This window comes from Sciurus vulgaris (genome assembly GCF_902686455.1).
Source record: "Sciurus vulgaris genome assembly, chromosome: 6".
Lineage (NCBI taxonomy): Eukaryota > Metazoa > Chordata > Mammalia > Rodentia > Sciuridae > Sciurus > Sciurus vulgaris.
The window spans coordinates 77,480,808-77,502,977 of record NC_136466.1 but is presented as its reverse complement, the minus strand read 5'-3'; the positions used below and the strand labels follow the sequence as shown (position 1 = coordinate 77,502,977).

General features: G+C 34.5%; 1 protein-coding gene across 5 annotated transcripts in view; it reads left to right on the top strand.

Annotated features, from left to right (window-relative positions):
- The window catches only part of FER (FER tyrosine kinase), a 513,195-nt gene that overhangs the window by 406,232 nt on the left and 84,793 nt on the right, over nucleotides 1-22,170 (top strand). For all 5 annotated transcript variants that reach the window (XM_079143515.1, XM_079143514.1, XM_079143517.1 and 2 more), the window contains one exon: nucleotides 1,062-1,185. In XM_079143515.1, the coding sequence (XP_078999641.1) occupies nucleotides 1,062-1,185 (124 nt within the window). The remainder of the gene's footprint in view (nucleotides 1-1,061; nucleotides 1,186-22,170) is intronic.

Sequence of the window (22,170 nt, the reverse complement as noted above, 5' to 3'; positions counted from 1 at the left end):
GTTAAGAATGAATGCAAAGTTTAATGTGGCACTATTCAATATGATAATCAGTGACCATATGTAGCTCTTGCTATGTGTTTAGTGATTCTAAAACAGAATTTTAAATCAATTTAATTTTCATTGATTTAAATTTAAAAATTGATATTAAATCAGTTATTGAAAATGTTAAACAAGTTTGGAACAATGTAAGTTGGTGAATCTATTTTTCAAGTGTAAGTTTTATGAAACAAAATGTAGATCAAATATTTCAGATGAAAATTTGCATATAAATTGAGATGTACCATAAGAATGTAGTTTTTCTAAGACTCAATGTAATAAAAATTTCAAATATCTCAACTATAATTTTTTATATCGATGCATGTATATAATATTTTGCATCTGTTGGATAAAGAAAATATAAAAATCAAATTCACCTTTTTGAAAACTTCACAAACTGATTAACAATTAATTTGGATCATGTTCTATTTGTCTTGACCATCACATCCTAACTTTTTTCAAGACATCATTGTAATTTACTAGATGAACAAGAGTGCAATCCAGGTCTGGGTCTAAATCTCATCAAAATAAGAACATTTATTTTTTACTCTGGTGCAGAGATAAAGTAGTCTGAATAGTTTTATTTTTTTAAATTAATTACTGAATTAATTAATTACTGAATCTAATAACTAATCCAATATCATTTACTTTTCATTTTAACTCACAATTATATTTTATTTTGCATTCTAGAAAATAAAATTCTTAGCAAATTTAGTAAAACAAATTAGTAAAAATAATGATAAAAGGGACGAGTATGGTTTTGACTAAATATTATTATACCTTGAGTAATATACAAGTGAAGCACTTGAGGTATTTGAAAGTTTATGGTATCTGCTTTCTAATAAGATGTGTTCTTTTCATGTTTTCTTTTCTCTTAGTTTTCTGCAAGAAGCTGACTGGGGCCAAAGAGGGTCAAAATCAATTCCAAATGTGTAATGCTTTTTGTTCTGTCTGATATCCTTATAGGATATAAATGTGACTTTAATCATAATTTTGTTTCATTCTTCTTCTGTCATTTACTTTAGGAGGTGACTTCCTCTCCTTTCTGAGAAAGAAGAAGGATGAACTAAAACTCAAACAGTTGGTGAAATTTTCCCTAGATGCTGCTGCTGGTATGTTATATCTCGAGAGTAAAAACTGTATACACAGGTAAGGAGAACATGTTTTTAAAGCACTTTCCAATTTAATTAATAAATGCTAGAAAACTGATATATTTTCTACAATGCAGCAGTACATTTTTTCCATAAAGCATATTTTCTTGTTGGTTTTTATATTGTGTGTGAAAGCATTCTTTGTTAGTTGTTGATATGGTTCAGAGAAGCACTTATTTTCCCTCTCACTTGAGGTAAGTACCTAATTAGACAATGATTTATCTCTTAATGAGAATTTTTCTTATGGTAATCATGAATAACAGTGACATGGAATGTACTAAAATTATATATTATAATTATACAATTATAATAATTGCCTTGTCATTAAAAAATTATTTCATGTGTTTCCTGTTCTCATTTTTCAAAATCATGGAAAAGCATAATAATACAACAATTCATGACAGTGAATTTGGTCAAGAGTAAACGGTTTTAGCATATGAGTTATTTCAAAGGAGATTTTAGTAAACTTTCTAATTATGCACAGTGGTCTGGCTTACTGTTTTATAGACAATGGTTTGGTTTTTATTTAGAGACAGGGTCTCACTGAGTTGCTTAGGGCCTTGCTAAGTCACTGAGGCTGTCTTTGAACTCAAGAACCTCTTGCCTCAGTCTCCTGAGTCATTTGGATTATAGGCATGTGCCACTGAGCCCTGCTTAAGATTTTATTTTGGAAGACTTAAAAAGCATTTGAGTCTGGATAAGAATTGATTTCATTAGAAATTAACACTTTTTATGAATATAAATTGTTCTTACCTTTATAGAAATTTTGCAGTTTTATTTGCTGAGGTATTGAGGTATAGTGTGTATCAAATATCTCATGAAAATATCTATTGTAGTTATTCATTGTGTCACAAAAAATTTTTTTTAGACTGTTAGGACATTTATGACTTTGAATCATAATAATCAATTATTGAAATTATTCTGTTAAATTTTCAATTGCCAATAATGTTCTTTACTTTCTGCTGCACTGCAATAGAGGGAACCATTGTTGTAATTTCTTGCTACTTATAGTGACTACTTTCCTCACAAATGGATGACTTATGACTTTTTTTTTAAAATCAGAATTGAAGCCATTTTAGATTGTAGGTGGCAATTTGTTTTTAAAGATTTATCCCTGTCTCCTATCATAACATTATTCTCTATAGTGTTATTTCCCCATTTTTGCTTTTTAAGATTTTTTTTCATGCATTTACAAATTTTTGTAAGCCAATTTTTGCTTGATCACATATTTTAGCAGCTTGTGCACAGACCTGTGCCATTTATCAGGCTAGGAAGGTTTCCCAGTTGAACATCTTGAACTGTGTCACTGAGAGCAGGTTTGACGAATAGGTTTCGGTGTTAGTGCCAATTTTTAGTGTTTGGTAGTGGCTCTCTGTGGTATGTGCTGAGAAAGATTCCAAAATCAGCTACAAAGAATCAGTAATCAATTAGTCATGTCTGACAGGCATTAATACTCAAGATCCAAATTTGTCATCCTGGACATAGAATACCTTCTTTTTTTTTTTTAATTTTCTTCAGTCTCTTAAATATATTTCTAAATTTTTTAAGTGTTTGATTTTCACTAGCCATAATATAACAACAGTGTAATATTTTTCTTTGTATCACTTCCTTTGAATTCTTCTAAACTATCTGCTATCTCATTTCCTTTGTTAATCATGAGTACCGGAAGCATTTAATGTATCTACTAGTGGTCTTTTGTTCCTTTTCAAACTTATATAAATGCTCTTTTGAATGAATTCATTTTCTTATCATTTCAATTTTTTTTAACCAATGTATGGATTTGTATTGAGAAAATGAAGCATTCTTATGTTGAATTTTTATAGTAGTGAATTCTGCATGCATGAACCTGTGAAACTGTTTCTTTGGGGGCAGTAGTAGTAATTGCAATGAGATTTTATTTGCTTTAAAGTAAAAAAAATACATTCAAGATACTTTATCAAAAAATATCAAAGAAAAATGTGTTGTTAACTATAGTTAAAATTTATTTCCCTCTTTGGAAAAATTTCTAACAAGTATTTAAAAAATAAATTAATATAATGTAAACCATTATTAAGACTTTAGTTCTTCATATAACAAAATGATTAAGTCCCATTTTTGACATCATAAAATAGTATTAAAATAAATGCATATCTATGAATTGTTAAGTTTATATTCAACAAATCCAACTAGAAATTTAAAATATGCCTTAAATTTTATTATATTAACTGGTAAGTTTTATCCTGTTTACTGATTAGAGGGCACTGGAACTCAATACATGAAAATATTTGTTTCTGCCCCCAAAATAGTCTTTAACTTGAGGAACACATTTTCTTTCTTTAGTCTTATGTTATTAACTATTATGAGAAGAACAGAGTGATATTTTATTATAGAAAAATGGGCTGACAGCTAGAAAATGGAAATAAATTGCATTAAGAAAGAATCTGCATTTGGAAAGTATAATTTTCATTTAACTTCCAGGAGGGTTCTCTTGATACTGTTTCTATTACTATTTCTGTTTATAACTTGGGAATATCTAGATTTTTTTATAAAGTTTATTTTTAATCAACTACATTTTTAAATAATTATTCTGTAGACCATTGTGAAATTTTCTTTCCTGATTATTCTTTGACTACTGAAATATCCTGATAAGCCTTGCAATGTATGTGTGTGTGAAAATAGCATGTTATTAGATTGTTGGATATCACTCTATAATGAATGTGAAACCTGACTAATTTTGAAGTTAGATGGATTCAGGGTAACTTTATACTAGATTTAAATGGTAATGGCATTGATGTTTTTATTGTGATAAATCCTATTGTAAGATTTGCTAAAATTTGGGTTTATTTCTCAAAGTTGGTCTTGTGCCATTTTTCTTTGGTATATCTATGGAAACTTAAACATTTTATTGCCATATATTAGAGTTAAAGACCATAAGCTATCGTGAGCTTGGGGAGCATTTCTTAGTTTCATGATATTCTTTGTCACTATCAATACCAGAAAAGGTATTTCTCCTCATCCCTCTTGTCCCCAGGGAGGGAGGCCAAAGAAGAATGAGCCAGAATCTGATTTTTTTTCCTCAATTTTTTATTGATTTCTCTTCACATTTGATTGCTCTATCACAGTGATGTTTTTGTTGTAGAGTAAGGTAACAACTTTACAAATTAAATCCTATCGGACCATATTTATATCATTAGAAATAATAGGGGTTTGCATATTCATTGAAAGCAATGATATAGCCAATTCAATTTGAAAATTCCCAATTTGAAAATCCAACGTCTGAAATGCTCCAAAGTCTGAAACCTTTTTAGCACCAACATGATGCCACAATGGAAAATTCCCACACTATGAAATTGTTTTCATGCTCAAAATTTTAAAAATATTATACAAAATTTCTTCCAGGTTATATATACACAATGTATACAAAACACAATTAAATCTTGTGTTTATACTTGGGTCCCCTCCCCACAATATCTTTGGATTAAAAATCTAAAATCTGAAATATTTTTGGTCCATAGTGTTTCGGATAAGGAATACACAATATGGACGGTTGTTGACTATGTGCCAGGTTAATACCAACATGAAAAACATGGTGCTGTCCTCAGATGGACATAAGAAAAAATAATAATACAGAGAGATAATCAATTTTGTGATAATAGGTACAAAAATTTTGGGGAGTAATATTGAGAACATCTAATATGACCTGTTAGTATGAGGACTCTTGTGGAGAAAACCAGGGAAAGCTTTGCAGAGGGCACTGAGTCAGACATGATGGATGGGTGTGTCCTTGAATAGAAGGGCAAAGAACATTCCAGGTGAAGAAAAGATGAAATCAAGTTAGTGTTTTGCATGAGAGACCATGACAACCAAGGACTTCAAATAATTCAGTATTATCTGGATGAGAATTACAAAGGAGGTAGCCTGGGTCAGGAAAACAACATTATTCTCACCAAGAGCCATGTAGGTCATTTTAATTTGACTAGGCTGGGGGAAATATACATTCAGATTATTTTAAGAAAGTTGAAATGCCAAAAAACTAATTGAAACTCACAAAACCCTGAAAAATATATAACTTGTGAGAGGTATAGGTATGAGACCAATCTTATTTTTAAATTTCACTGAAAAAACTAATTTAGGATAGTTAAGATTACCCATAAAGGAATAATGTTGCAATTCACATCTGTGTTCTACAAGGAGATTGTCTCATCCAATAATTAAGACTTAAGCCTATGTACTTTTTAGGATAAAAGTAAGATGTTGCCTTTTTTTTTTTTTTTTTTTTTATTGGAGACTTCATATTTCAGCAATAGAAAGCAGGGATACCAAGGAACCATCTCTTTTTCTCTTCCCACAACAATAACTTGAACTTTTATTATTTCTTCTTGCTGTCTTGCTGCTTCATTTCCCTCTGACTGAAAACTCTATTCCTCTACCCCATTTGCAAACGGATCCAAAATGATATTTGAGTTGATATAACCTTCTGGGCCCAGCATTTATAGCATTTTTCTCCAAGGATTTTTTTTCTCAGTTTTAAGTGCAACTGATTGCCTAGTATCTGATTTCTTTCTAAGCTTTGAATGTACTAAAGGTTTTGTTTGTTTGTTTGTTTCATGCATTTAAATAAGATAAGTAGAAAATAAACATGAAATACATGAAGCATAAAATACAATATTTTTGATGTTTTTGAACTTGTCATCATTTCTGTCCCTCATGATCCACCATATACTCAATATAAGGTACCTTAGAACCACTTTTAAGTAATTGAAGTCAAGAGAAATTAAATAAAGGTCACCTAGATAATTCGTGGCAGTGCCACTGCTAGGTCTTAGATGTGCTGACTCCATTCCAACCTAATACCTGTCATTTCAGTGCCAATGTTTTACTCTCCTTCTAGTATTAGTACAAGTTGGGTAACCCTTATCTGAAATGCTTGGGTCTAGAAGTGGTTTGGATTTCAGTGTTTTTCACATTTTCAAGTATTTGCATATGCATAATGAAATGCCTTGGAGATAGGACCTAAGTATGAACATGAGATTTATTTATGTTTCTTATATAACTTTTACACAAAGTCTGAAGGTAATTTTACACAATATTTTTAGCATACCTGCACTTGCAGACCCTACTGTGAGGTCATATGTGGAACTTTGTATTTGTAGTGTCTTGTTAGTACTCAAAGTTTCAGATTTTGGAGCATTTCAGATTTTGGATTTTTAAATTGGGCATTCTCAACCTGTAACCCTAACAGAAGACATTTATTGAGAGCTTAGTGAATACCACACACTAAGTCCTTTAGATACAGGGTCTGAGAATATATGCTTCATGAGGGCAATTATTTTTAGTTGTGTTCACATTGATTCCAAGAGCCTGGAACCACACCTGATACTTAAAGGTAAAAGAATGAATTTTCAAAACAACAAGTTATTGTTGCTAAGGTAATTTTACATAGGAGAGCTCATTATACACTTAAGGAAACTTAGTTAGGGCATTTGAATATTTTTCCCAAGATCACGTTAAAATAAAGTGGCAGATGTGAATGTTCTAGAGCCCATTTCTTCCACGGTAAAGGTATCTTTTGATCAATCAGGAGACTTGGGGCAGAAGGCTAGGCGTGGTACTTGGTGTGATAATTCAGCTTATTATGTTCAACATCTGGACTCTTTATGATCATGAGTGAAAACAGAAGAGGATGTTGAGGCCTTTGAAATGTGTTCTGGAAAGACATACCAACATATTTTGTATTCCGGTTGTTTCCTAATGAACAGTTGCTGAAACACAATAATATTGTGTTATTGTAGTTCCATTTAATTAGAGCTTGAAAATTTATTTTTTTCATTTTTTATGCACTGTTATTTAGATAGCCCCTTCTGCTTTATCTGTTAGTTAAAAGCATAGGATTAGCATAGAGATGTGATCATCTCAGTTAGTTGACTAAGCATTTATGACTGATTCTCTTGTTCAAACATTTGATTACAATTTTGAATATATTGAGCTGTACTTTCATTTTTAGCTTCTAAACCAATTTTAGTACACTGCAGAGAGAACTGCTCAGTAATTTTAAATGTATCAAAATTATATGGTCCTTCTCTAGTTTAACCCTTTTTTCCTAGTGCACTTTGGTATTTGTTTATTCAGTGCAATTATCACCCAAGAGATATCATAAGAATACCTTTGTAAAAATTATTTCTTCTGTTTCTTTATTCAGTGTATGAATGTCCCACGAGTAATTTTATTAACTAAAAGATTTTCCCCAAAAGTCACATGTGTCTGAAGGAATGCAAAGGAGGCCTTCTTTTATATTAGACTCAATTAACATGTTGGCTTAGTTTAATGTACCAGAGCATCTAATTGCTTCCTTAGAAAACAAAAATGAGAGTTTTGGGGTAAAGGGTCAGAGGACAGGTGAGTTTTGATATGGTTACTGGTAAGAAAGAGGCACCATATGCAAGATTCTGTTTAGAATTCAAGGCATTTCAGTAAACAGACTGAAAGTCTTTGAGAATGAGAGGAGAGGAAAAGAAGTGACTAGGAGCAGTTCAAAGCTATGTTGTGGTCTCATTAGGGCTAGTCCTGTTTTATGTTCGCAGAAATGATGGGTGAGAAAATTGACTGGCACCTCATACTCATTATTTCTGACTTTTATTCAGTCAATTACAATAAGTACAGTTTGGATTTAGAGTATCAATAAATATTATCTTACATTAAACAATTACAAATAGGCTAGAGTTAACTGTTTTTCTCCTAAGGCATATTTGATTAAGAAACAGAACTGCTTAAGCTAACTTAACAAATAGATTTAAGAAAGAAAAAAAAATGTTATTTCACAGAACTGAATGACAGAGTTCAAGGAGTCCCTGAAACCTTCCTCAGATCTGGGAAGCAGTGAGGGACCAAGGCAGCATCTTTGTCTTTCAGTTGGACTTTTGTTAGGCTTTTTGCTATCTTGCTGCTTCAGTTCCTTCTTGTTCTAAACACTACATCCTCTGCAACATTTGCAAAGAGATCCCAAAGGATGTTTGAGTCAGTATGACAATCTGCTAGACCCAGCATCTAAAGCTAATTAACCCTTGAATTTAAATTTCAAATTGACAGAGATTTGATGGACCTACTTTACATTAAACATCTACACTTGTTTTAATCTAAAACATGGCTTGGGCAGAGAAGAGTGTGCAAGCCACTATTTACAAAGAGCTGGAGGAGCTGATCTCTGTGTTAGGGGTAGTTCCCAGAGGATGAGACATGTACTAAGCAGGTTTCCCAAAAGATGGTTGTTTCACGTTAATTGAATGTCCACTGTTTGCCAAGTACGTTCATTATCTCACTTAATTCTATTTAATTAGGTTGATACTGTTTATCACCATTTCACAGTAGAACATATTGCCACAAATAATTTGTCTAGTGCCCAGCTAGTGAGAGAAGTCAAGACTATTCAGTATTGACAGTAAGGATTATGAAACAAAACAAAACAAACTATGTGTTTAGATATGTTTCCCAGTTTCTTTTCTTTACAAAATATGAACTGTATGAATCTCTCTTATGAAGTAAAAATCACTTGAGAAATGCTGATTCATAGTCCTTGTTGTAGGAACTTATCTCCACATTTTTCTTGAATGACTCCCACAGTTTTGTGGTGTAGGTACTGCACTTGGTCCACACAGTCTTCTTGAATCCTAGTGTGTACCAAGTCCATTCAAAAGGCAGGAGACCAAGCTCCTCCCTTCATACCCCCCTCTGCATACCCTACAATCTTTACCCATTGCTTTGTCCAACTCCTTACCATCATCTGACATTTATTTTAGTATAACATAAATTTATACTAAATTTTTTAGCATAAATAAATGTCAGATGACCCCTGACTTAACTATGATTCAACTTACAATTTTAGACTTGATGATGGTGTGAAAGTGATATGCATTCAGTAGAAACTGTTTTGAATTTTGATCTTTTCCTGATTTACCAAAATGTAGTAAGATACTGTCGATCTGCACCTCTAATGAGGGTAAACAACCTATACTTTATGCTCCCTTTTTGCTAAACTATTACATTCAGTGGATTAGGTGTATTAATTGTATTTTTTATTTATAGTATTTTCTATTTACAATAGATTGATTGAGATGTAACCCCATCATAAGTCAATGAGTATAAACATAGGCTATGTATGTATAGATATGCATGTATGTACATGTGTAATGCATACATACGCACATATATGAAATACTGATTAACTTTTTTTTTTCGCCTATCTCTCCCAACTAAAGTGGAAACTCCATAAAGATATTTACTTCATTTTGTTCATGACTCACTTTCTCAGTACTGAGAATACCAACATCTAGTTAAGAATACCAGTATTTAGTAAGGAGTATGTCAACACTCTCCATTAGGAAATATCTCTATAGCATTTTAAGGAGTTCATAACTTAGCAAGAAGAGACCACACAGGTCCATATGATTTTAAATTATGTTGTTATCTAGTTATCTAAAAACAGAGAAACTTTTCTGAAAAGGAGGACTACAGAAAGAAAGTGAAAATACACTGTTTCTTTCTTTCTTTCTTTTTTTTTTTAATCATGGCCCCTAGAGTTTCTAGTGATGTCATTTAAACAGGATGGGGCCTTGATGAATCCAAGAAGCTTATTTTCTTGCTATACTACAATGGAACCTATGGCACCATTATAAGGGGGCACTTTTAAATTTTTATAGTTTTATTGAATGTAGTATTTTAGACATAGGGTTCTAGTGGGTTTTCAAACTATAATCAGTGTCAACAGGTCACATTCTCACTTTGTACAAAAAGCAAAGCTAAAAGACTAGGTGTCTCTAGGCAGTTTCTATCTCCAGCCCACTTTTCCATGGTCTACTACCTTACTCTTATTACCCTTTTAGCTAAATGTTACCAAAATGAATTATGTTTCAGCCAAGCACTCTTCTAGATGCTGTGGCTATGGTAGTAAATGAAACAGAGTTCTGCCCTCATAGAACTGACAGAAGTGAAGGAAAGTGGAGAATGAGTGTATTTACAAAACAACACAAAATTTTAAAATTTTACAAAGAAGCACACATGAGATAGAGGAGAGTAAAATAAGAAGGGAATGGGATAGTGGAGATGTGCACTATTTTATGTCCAGTGTTAGCCTAAAGAGATAAAGGAGCAAACCAGGTAAAAATCAGTAAGAAGAGCCTTCTTGGACCCGAGTATGACAGATGCAATAAGGCCCTGAGCCAGGAGCATTCCAGCTGTGTCCAAAGTACACCATCAAGGAACAGAAAATGAGGTTCATTGTTAAGTAGTGGGATCATGAAGCTCTTGCAAGTCATTGAAAAGATTGTGGTTTTTAGTCTGCATATGATAGGGGGCATTGAGGACTGACTTGATCTGTCCCAGGTTTTTGAAGAATCAGTTCAAATATTGTTTTGTTTTTTTTTTCTTTTCCTCCTCCTTCTTCTTCTTCTTCTTCTTTTTTTTTTTCTTAAGAATAAAATGTAAGGGTACAAGTACAGAGCAAGAAGACCAGCTCTAGAGCTGTTGCAGTAGTCTAAATGAGAGACAATAAACATGGGAGCAGGTGGTGGTAGAGATCCTGAGAAGGGTCCCTGTTCTGGATATATGTAGAAGGTAGAGGCATGAGTATTTGTTGACATAGATGGTATACAAGGAAAAAAGGGAGTGAAAGAGGACTTCATATTCTCACAGAGACTTCAAAATAAATGGTCTTCATTTATTATTTTCTTAATTCATTCAGGTGGGTGTAATGCACCCTCCAGTGTTTAATTTTTTGTAATTCTAATAATTCTACCAGTACTGCTGAAAACTGTCATAAACCAAATGAAAGAAAAGCATTACTTCTAGCTTCTTTTTTACTGGGAGTCTGCTCTATGCTGAATACTGTCCTAGAGCTTGTTTTAAAACCATGAGCAAGATGAACAGTAGCACTGCTGGCATTTATTTTACAAGACTAATTATATAATGCTTGAAATGAAAGAAAGTGATAGAATGTGACCTTGAAATGAATGACACTCAGGGTCTCATCTGAATGTTTTTGTATTCAACTGGGCACGTGTTTCCCATATAAGTTATAGATCTTTAAGTATACTTTTTAAATAGTATCCAATTCATAGATCCATTGATTACATGTACCAACAATTTATGGAGGGTCAATGGGGTGGTTTTATGATTTGTAGATGAGCAAAGTTAATACTTACCTATGAATAAAACTGTAGTGTTGCTAGTTAATAATGCCAACAGATCATGCCTAGAAGAATTAATGTTTTCTGAAAAACTAAAGTAACATGAAAGAGCTATCATTCACTTATTATGTATACTGTACAAAAAACCTTCTAAAGTAAGATTATGAACTATAAAATGACTTATAATTTAATAAATATTAAATTCTTTTATAAAATTCCTTAGAATAGTCAGTGAAGTACTGAGCCTGGACTGAAGGAAGGTATTGCCTGGGAATGAAAACTTCCAGGGAATGTGGTATAAAAACATCTTCCTGGTCACTGGTTTCTGCAGATGGGTAAAAGGTAAAAGCCAGAAGAAGACTGGGTTTGTTTGGGAGTTGGGGCATTGAGTTTAAGCTTTAACTTGGGGCAGGTTGAACTGAAGTACCTGTAAAATATTTTTGAAGCTATTGAGTAGGCAAGTAAGTATCAAGATCTAGAACTAAAGGGAAAGGTCCTACTTCCATAAGGATGGAAGAAAAATGAATGAATAAATGGTTGAGTGAATCCGTGAAGCTTTGAGTTGATTAGTGAACAAATGAAAGAAATATTTGAGGAGAAGAAAAGTACATGGAAGAATAATCTGTAGAATATCTTTCTACATATATGCTTGAAAATTCAGTTAATTTTTTTCTCTAGATTTTTTAAAATAAGGCAGGTTCAAATATAAGTATTTTGATTATGGTAGTACCATTAACCCAAAATTAACTCTAGGATAGGATAATGATTATTTAACTTATTGATCTAAATAACTTCTCTGATGGTTCAGTGCTTCCTTTAAAATCTAGGATTATATTACCAACATTGGTACCTGTATGGTCCCAAAAATAATAGTAAAAACTGGAAAAAAAAATACTTTCACTACATTCAGAAATTTCTCTAATTCTGTCCAAATAAACTGTAGTGGAGAAAAAATTATAAAAGCTTCATTCATAGAAATCTATTTCTTTTTGAAATTTTTCTTCTTAGGGTAGAAAACTAGAAGAAGAACTGATTTTTTTTCCTCAAGAATCTTGCTATTATAAATAGAATTTCCAGTAAAATTTGAAATAACATAATAGTGAAATAGGTAAACATAATATAGCTTGGTATTATTCTTCAACAACTCAGATTTAACAATGGAAATGTCTCATTATTTTTCTACATCTCAGGGCATGAGTATTTAAGCTAAGGAGACATTTTTCTATGACAAAAAAAAATCTTTTTGCATAGCTTTACTGAGGTAAAATTAAACTACAATAAAGTGCCATATTTAAGTATGCAATTTGATCAGTTTTGAAATGTTTTGACACAAATGTAACCAATAGAATCAATATAAAAAGCATTTCCATTACCTTTTTTTAAAATTTCAAATTGTGCAGACTCTGCTTCCTGCATGATTAGACATACAAAAGCCCACCTCTATGTCTTAACTACTTCAAAATTAAAAGGCATACTTATAAATATGTCACATGTCAAAGAAGAAAGCACAAGAAAAGTAAATAAAAAGTGCTTTGAACAAAGTGATAATAAAAGCTTAAAATATCAGAATCTGGGATGAAACAGTACTCAGATGAACACTTATAACTTAAAGGCCTTGTATCAGAAAGAAGCTAGATCAGCAATCAAATTATTTTCAAATTAGGTAGTGGAAGGAAAAAAGAGTAGGAGCAGAAATACATGAAATGAAACAAAAATAATACAGCTAAAAGTTGATAGAAATTTAACAAGTTCAATCAAACAAAAGTAAGCACACAAACAATATCAATGGAAAGGAAGCTATCAACAACCCTATAGATGCTAAAAATATAATGTAATATTACAAATGTATGCAAATGTGTGATTGTTTATATAAAATGGTCTATTTTAGAGAAGGATCCATGTGCTACTGAAATTAAAGTGTTATCAGTCATTGATGGATGAAATATTCTATATGTTGAGTCTAAATTATTAAATATATTTTTTAGTTCTGTAACTTCTTTAGTTTTAGTTTGGAGGATCTATCCAGTAATGGCAGCATTGTGTTGTGGTCTATTGATTCTTGAAATTGAGAAGGGATTGTTTGATGTACTTAGATGTTCCATTGTTTGGGGTAGAAATATTTATGATTGTTATGTATTGTTGATGTATAGTTCCTTTAAGCAGTATGAAATGTTCTTCTTTGTGCCTTTTGTTTAATTTTGGCTTGAAGTTCACTTTATCTGATATGAGAATAGAAACCCCTGCTTGTTTACAAGATCTATGTGAATGATATGTTTTTCCTTATCCTTTTACCTTCAGTCTGTAGATGTCTTTGCCTATGAGGTGATTCTCTTGAAGACAGCATATTTTTTTTTAATTTTAATTAAAAATCATAAATTTACATAGGGCAATGTTGTTTGATTCATTTTGTTATTTTTTCCCCTTCCCCCCTCCCCTCCCACCCCTCTTTTCCCTCTATACATTCCTTTCTTCCTCATTCTTACCACCCTCCTTATCCCTAACCCTAAACCTAACCCTAACCCTAACACTAACCCCTCCTACCCCCCACCCCCGTATGTCCTCATCCGCTTATCAGCGAGATCATTCGTCCTTTAGTTTTTTGAGATTGGCTTATCTCACTTAGCATAATACCCTCCAATTTCATCCATTTGCCTGCGAATGCCATAATGTTGTCATTCCTCATGGCGGAGTAATATTCCATTGTATATATAAGCCACAGTTTCTTTATCCATTCATCAACTGAAGGGCATCTGGGTTGGTTCCACAATCTGGCTATAGTGAATTGAGCAGCTATGAACATTGATGTGGCTGTATCTCTGTAGTATGCTGATTTTAAGTACTTTGGGTATACACCAAGGAGTGGGATAGCTGGGTCAAATGGTGGGTCCATTCCAAGCTTTCTGAGGAATCTCCATACTGCTTTCCAGAGTGGCTGCACTAGTTTGCAACCCCACCAGAAATGTATGAGTGTACCTTTTTCCCCACATCCTCGCCAACACCTATTGTTGCTTATGTTCTTGATAATCGCCATTCTAATTGGGGTGAGATGAAATCTTAGGGTAGTTTTGATTTGCATTTCTCTTATTACTAGAGATGTTGAACATTTTTTCATATATCTGTTGATTGCTTGTACATCTTCTTCTGTGAAGCGTCTGTTCATTTCCTTAGCCCATTTGTTGATTGGATTATTTGTATTCTTGGTGTAGAGTTTTTTGAGTTCTTTATAGATTCGGGAGATTAGCGCTCTATCTGAAGTATGATTGGCAAAGATATTCTCCCACTCTGTAGGCTCTCTCTTCACATTACTGATTGTTTCCTTTGCTGAGAGAAAGCTTTTTAGTTTGAATCTATCCCAGTTGTTGATTCTTTTATTTCTTGTGCTGTGGGAGTCCTGTTAAGGAAGTCTGCTCCTAAGCCAACAAGTTGAAGGTTTGGGCCTACTTTTTATTCTATAAGATGCAGGTCTCTGGTCTGATTCCGAGGTCCTTGATCCATTGTGAGTTGAGTTTTGTGCAGGGTGAGAGATAAGGGTTTAATTTCATTCTGTTGCATATGGTTTTCCAGTTTTCCCAGCACCATTTGTTGAAGAGGCTATCTTTTCTCCATTGCATATTTTTAGCCCCTTTGTCTACTATGAGAAAATTGTATTTATTTGGGTTTGTGTCCGTGTCCTCTATTCTGTACCATTGATCTACCTGTCTATTTTGGTACCAATACCATGCCGTTTTTGTTACTATTGCTTTGTAATAGAGTTGAAGATCTGGTATTGCGATACCACCTGCTTCGCTCTTTCTACTGAGGATTGCTTTAGCTATTCTGGGTTTAATATTCTTCCAGATGAATTTCATAATTGCTTGCTCTATTTCTGTAAGGTTCATCATTGGGATTTTAAGTGAAATTGCATTGAATCTATACAGCACTTTTGGTAGTAAGGCCATTTTGACAATATTAATTCTTCCTATCCATGAACATGGGAGATCTTTCCATCTTCTAAGGTTTTCTTTAATTTCTTTCTTTAGTGTTCTGTAGTTCTCATTGTAGAGGTCTTTCACCTCTTTTGTGAGACTGATTCCCAAGTATTTTATTTTTTTTGATGCTATTGTGAATGGGGTAGTTTTCCTAATTTCTCTTTCTGAAGATTCATCACTTATGTATAAAAATGCATTGGATTTATGAACATTGATCTTGTAACCTGCTACTTTACTGAATTCACTTATGAGTTCTAAGAGTTTTCTGGTGAAATTTCCAGGTTCCTCTAAATATATAATCATGTCATCAGCGAACAGGGATAGTTTGAGTTCTTCTTTTCCAATTCGTATCCCTTTAATTTCTTTGGTTTGTCTAATTGCTCTGGCTAGAGTCTCAAGAACAATGTTGAATAGAAGTGGTGAAAGAGGGCATCCCTGCCTTGTTCCAGTTTTTAGGGGGAATGCTTTCAGTTTTTCACCATTTAGAATGATATTGGCCATGGGCTTAGCATAGATGGCCTTCACAATGTTAAGAAATGATCCCACTACCCCAATTTTTTCTAGTGTTTTGAGCATGAAGGGGTGCTGTATTTTATCAAATGCTTTTTCTGTATCTATTGAAATAATCATGTGATTCTTAACTTTAAGTCTGTTGATATGGTGAATGACATTTATTGATTTCCGGATGTTGAACCAACCTTGCATCCCTGGGATAAAACCCACTTGATCGTGATGCACTATCTTTTTAATATATTTTTGTATGCGATTTGCTAAAATTTTGTTGAGAATTTTTGCGTCGATGTTCATTAAGGATATTGGTCTGAAATTTTCTTTCCTCGATGTATCTCTGTCTGGTTTAGGTATCAGGGTGATATTGGCTTCATAGAATGAGTTTGGGAGGGTTCCCTCCTCTTCTATTTTATGGAATACTTTGAGAAGTATTGGAATGAGCTCTTCTTTAAAGGTTTTGTAGAACTCGACTGAGAACCCATCTGGTCCCGGACTTTTCTTTGTTGGTAGGCTTTTGATGACCTCTTCTATTTCATTGCTTGAAATTGATTTATTTAAGTTGTGTATATCTTCCTCGTTCAGTTTAGGCAATTCATATGTCTCTAGAAACTTGTTGATGTCTTCGAAGTTTTCTGTTTTGTTGGAGTATAGATTTTCAAAATAGCTTCTAATTATGTTTTGTATTTCACTCGTGTCTGTAGTGATATTTCCTTGTTCATTCCGAATTTTAGTAATTTGAGTTTTCTCCCTTTTTCTCTTTCTTAGCATGGCTAAGGGTTTATCTATTTTGTTTATTTTTTCAAAGAACCAACTATTTATTTTGTTAATTTTTCCGATTGTTTCTTTTGTTTCAATTTCGTTGATTTCAGCTCTGATTTTAACTATTTCCTGTCTTCTACTACTTTTGGTGTTGTTCTGCTCTTCTTTTTCTAGGCTATGAGGTGTAGTGTTATGTCATTTATTTGTTGATTTCTACTTCTTCTGTTGAATGCGCCCCATGAAATAAATCTTCCTCTCAGTACTGCTTTCATAGTGTCCCAGAGATTTTGATATGATGTGTCTTTGTTCTCATTTACTTCTAAGAATTTTTTAATTTCCCTCCTGATGTCTTCTGTTATCCATTCATCATATAATAGTGTATTATTTAATCTCCAAGTATTGGAGAAGTTTCTGTTTTTTATTCTGTCATTTATTTCTAATTTCAGTCCATTATGATCTGATAGAGTACAAGGTAGTATCTCTATCTTCTTGTATTTGCTAACAGTAGCTTTGTGGCATAAAACATGGTCTGTTTTAGAGAAGGATCCATGTGCTGCTGAGAAGAAAGTGTATCGTTCTTTGTTGGATGGTATATTGTATATAAGTCAGTTGAGTCTAAATTGTTGATTGTGTTATTGAGATCTATGGTTTCTTTATTCAATTTTTGTTTGGACAATCTATCCAGCGGTGAGAGAGGTGTGTTAAAATCGCCTAGTATTATTGTGTTGTGGTCTATTTGATTTCTGGATTTGAGAAGGATTTGTTTGACGTACATGGATGAGCCAATGTTCGGGGCATAGATATTTATGATTGTTATGTCTTGCTGATTTATGCTTCCCTTAAGCAGTATGTAATGTCCTTCTTTATCCCTTTTGACTAGTTTTGGCTCGAAGTCCACATTATCTGAAATAAGGATGGATACTCCAGCTTTTTTGCTGTGTCTGTGTGCATGGTATGTTTTTTCCCATCCTTTCACCTTCAGTCTATGGGTATCTCTTTCTATGAGATGGGTCTCTTGCAGACAGCATATTGTTGGATTTTTCTTTTTAATCCAATCTGCCAGTCTATGTCTTTTGATTGATGAGTTCAGGCCATTAACATTCACAGTTATTATTGTGATATGATTTGTATTCCTATTCATTGGTCTCATTTTTGTTTTTTGACATGATTTGGTTTCTCCTTTATTTGGCTATTCCTTTAGGCTAGTTCCTCCCGTTGCTGATTTACATCGTTGTTTTTCATCTCTTCCTCATGGAATATTTTGCTGAGAATGTTCTGTAATATGCCGGCTTTCTTTTAGTAAATTCCTTTAGCTTTTCTTTATCGTGGAAGGATTTTATCTCATCGTCAAATCTGAAAGTAAGTTTTGCTGGGTATAAAATTCTTGGTTGGCATCCATTTTCTTTCAGGGCTTGGTAAATGTTGTTCCAGGCCCCTCTAGCTTTTAGGGTCTGGACTGAAAAATCTGCTGATATTCTTATTGGTTTTCCTCTGAATGTAATCTGATTCTTTTCTCTCACGGCCTTTAAAATTCTGTCTTTATTTTGAATGTTAGGTATTTTCATAATAATGTGCCTTGGTGTAGGTCTGGTGTAATTTTGCATATTTGGAGTCCTATAAGCCTCTTGTACTTGGTTTTCCATTTCATTCTTGAGATTTGGGAAATTTTCTGATATTATTTAATTGAATCGATTGTTCATTTCTTTGGTTTGTTTCTCTAAGCCTTCCTCAATCCCAATTGTTCTTAAATTTGGCCTCTTCATGATATCCCATAATTCTTGTAGATTCTGTTCATGATTTCTTACCATCTTCTCTGTTTGATCAACCTTGTTTTCAAGATTAAATATTTTGTCTTCAATATCTGAAGTTCTGTCTTCCAGGTGATCTATCCTATTGTTTATGCTTTCTATGGCATTTTTAACTTGGTTTATTGTTTCCTTCATTTCAAGGACTTCCGTTTGGTTTTTTTCAGTATCTCTAACTCTTTATTGAAATGCTCTTTTGCTTCTGTTATTTGCTCTTTTAACTGTTGATTAGTGCGTTCATTTAATGCCTGCATTTGTTCTTTCATCTCCTCGTTTGCTTCCCTGATTGTTTTAATTATGTACATTCTGAACTCCCTTTCGGACATTTCTTCTGCTGTGCTGTCATTGGGTTTTATTGATATAGTATCTAGGTTTGTTTCGGACATTTTCTTCCCTTGTTTTCTCATATTGGTCAGATGTCAATGGGACTCTGTGATATTGTAGATTTCCTCTATTGGCTTATCGTGACCCTGTAGATTTCCAGTGTATCACCTACCAGCCTTCAGTAGCCAGAAGTCTTGGATTAATTTGATAATGCAGTGCTTCCGAAGAATGCTGCCCCTAGCCCACTACCGGTTCCAGGGAGAGATACCTGGAGAGGTCTCTTGTTGCACAGCCCTGGTTCCAGAGGCTGGTTGTAGGTTGGAGGTCTCCACTGGCTTGGGGACTTGTGGCTGGCTCTGTGTAGACAGGCTCTCACTGGGTGATTTGCCCCGAGAAGCTAGCCTAGAGAGGCGCTTCCTGCTGGAGGGGGGCTGGGCTGCTTGGGGAAGTCCCTGGTGCCCTGTGCTGGTCACTGAAGCAACCTGTGGGCGGGCTGTAGCTGGCAGTGGGGCGGGCTGGAACTGGCTGGGGCGGGCCGGAGCTGGCCGCGCTTCTTCTGTGCAGAAGGGTTCTCAATGGGGGGCCTGTTCCGAGAGGCTGGAGGATCTGTCCCTGTGGGCGGAGCCCACCGCCAGACTGCACCGAGCTGCCTGGGGGAGACGCTATCTGCCCTGTCCCACTCTACTAAGCCACTCGAATCCGGGCCTGCCACCCAGCTGAGCTTCACTGGGTGGGGGAGACTCACCCCGTGGTTCTATCTTAGTCCGAGTCTCTCAATGCCTCCCCTTCTTGAATCCTGAGTTCTGGAGATGCAGTCAGCCTCTAGTCCGCCATCTTGGATCGCCCCGTGGAAAAAGCCTGCAGCTGGAGGGGGACAATGCTGCCTGGAGAGGTCTCTGGCTGCCCAGCCCTGGTCCCAAAAGCCGCTTGCGTGTCGAATATCTCCACTGGCTTGGGGACTTGTGGCTGGCTCTGCGTCGAGAGGCTCTCACTGGGCGGTCTGCCCCGGGAAGCTAGCCTAGATAGGCACTTCCCGCCGGAGGGGGCTGGGCTGCTTTGGGGAGTCCCTGGCGCCCTGTGCTGGTCACTGAAGCAACCAGCGGGCGGGAGCATATTATTTTTAATCCAATCTGCCAGTCTGTGGTTTTTGATCAATGAGTTTAAACAATTACATTCAATTTTATCATTTTTCAAAATTTTTATTTGTTCTAATTTTTTATACATGACAGTAGAGTGCATTTATACATTCTGATTGATCATACATAAATGGAGTATAATTTCTCATTTTTCTGATTATACATATTGTAGGATCACATCAGTCATGCAATCATATATGTACATGAGGTAATAATGTCTGTTTCACTCTACTATCCTTCCTACCCCCACACCCCTTTCTCTCCCTTAACTCCCCTCTACCTAATATAAAGTAACTATTCTTCTCTATGCCCCCTTGCCCCACTTATTGTGAATTAGCATCCACATATCAGAGAAAACATTCAACCTTTGGTTTTTTGGGTTTGGCTTATTTTGCTTAGCATGATATTCTCTAACTCCATTCATTTAGCAGCAAATGTCACAATTTCATTCTTTAAAACTGAGTAATATTCATATATATATATATATATACATATATACGCATATTTCACATTTTTTTTATCCATTCATCTGTTGAAGGGCTTCCAGGTTGGTTCCATATTTTAGCTATTGTGAGTTGAGCTGCTATAAACATTGATGTGGCTGTGTCACTGTACTATGCTGATTTTAAGTCCTTTGTGTATAAACCTAGGAGTGGAATAATTGGTTCAAATGGTGGTTCCATTCCAAGTTTTCTAAGGAATCTCCATATTGCTTTCCATAGTGGTTGCACCATTTTGCAGTCCCACTAGCAATATATGAGTGTACTTTCCCCCACATCCTCGCCAATATTTATTGTTGCTTGTATTCTTGATAACTGCCATTCTGATGGGAGTGAGATGAAATCATAGAGTAGTTTTGATTTGCATTTCTCTAATTGCTAGAGATGTTGAACATTTTTTCATTTATTTGTTGATGGATTGTAGATCTTCTGTGAAGTCTATTCAGTTCCTCAGCCCATAATTGGGTTGTTTGGGGGTTTTTTTGGTGTTAAGTTTTTTGAGTTCTTCATGTATCCTAAAGATTAATGCTTTATCTGAGGTGCATGTGGTAAAGGTTTTCTCCCAATCTGTAGGCTCTCTCTTCACATTATTGATTGTTTCTTTTGCTTAGAAGAAGCCTTTTAGTTTGAATCATCCCATTTATTGATTCTCCATTTAACTTCTTGGGCTTTAGGGGTCTTGTTAAATTACTATCCAGTTGTAAAGGAAGAGAGTGTTGGACAGCAAGACCTATTAGAAGATGGAAAGAAAGTAAACTAAAAAAATGAATGGGTTAAACAAGGTGCTGGTATAAATAAATAAATACTTGAATGGGATAAAAGCAGATGGTGATCATATGAAGAATGTGATCTCTGTGTATCCACTGCAGAGACCTACCCTGTCAATCATAGTGAAGGTGAGGTAAATCTTACTACTGGCAACAGGCACTGGCCACTTCTGTGGGCCTTTCCTGGCTCCTGCTCCCCAGTAGGTACATGGAGAAATCAGTGTACACAGAGCTTTTTGGATGCATACTTTTCACTCTTATTTTTGTATTTCCATTTGTAGGACTTTATTTGCTTAAAAGACAAAATTACAATGTTCAGAAAATTTTACCTGATATTTTTGGACCTGCTAGTTTTTCTTATGAGAAGAGAAAGAAATTAGCTTTTTTCCCCAATCTTTATTAACTTTCCATTTTAGCTTAATTGAACTCATCTTGTGAAACATTTGTCTGTTGCTTTAAAAGAATTTCTGGAAGAGTAAAAAGGTCACTGTAGTTTTCAATAATGCACATTCTTATTTTCTATTCATTGTAATTCTCTCTGTATCCTTCTGAGAAGAGCACACAACTGGTTTCTGATCAATGTATCAGATATATTGTCCCTCTCAGTTGCATGAAATCTTCCACATTTTCATGGATATCTGTAGTCATTTGATTCATCTGTTTGTCTTTCCTTATTCATCTGCCTGTCCTATAGTCTTTGTCAATGCAGAAAAACAGTCATGGTCTAGAATGCCCTAGATTTTGAAAAGAGATTTCCACATCATGTTCAACCGCAAGAATGGGATCTAATTAGAATAAGTTATACTTCATGTATGTAAAATGCTTCAAAATACACTCTACTGTCATGTATATCTAAAAAGAAAAAATGGCACACACGTGCACACACACACACACACACACACACACACACACACACACACAAAATAATAGGTTCCCCTCACTGTTGAATCTAGAACCAGCCTGGTGATGCCAGAATACAGTGTACATCTTCATGATCAGTTGCAGAATTACTAATATGAGAGGGACTTGGTAGGTCTTTGCTGGAATGAGAACTAGT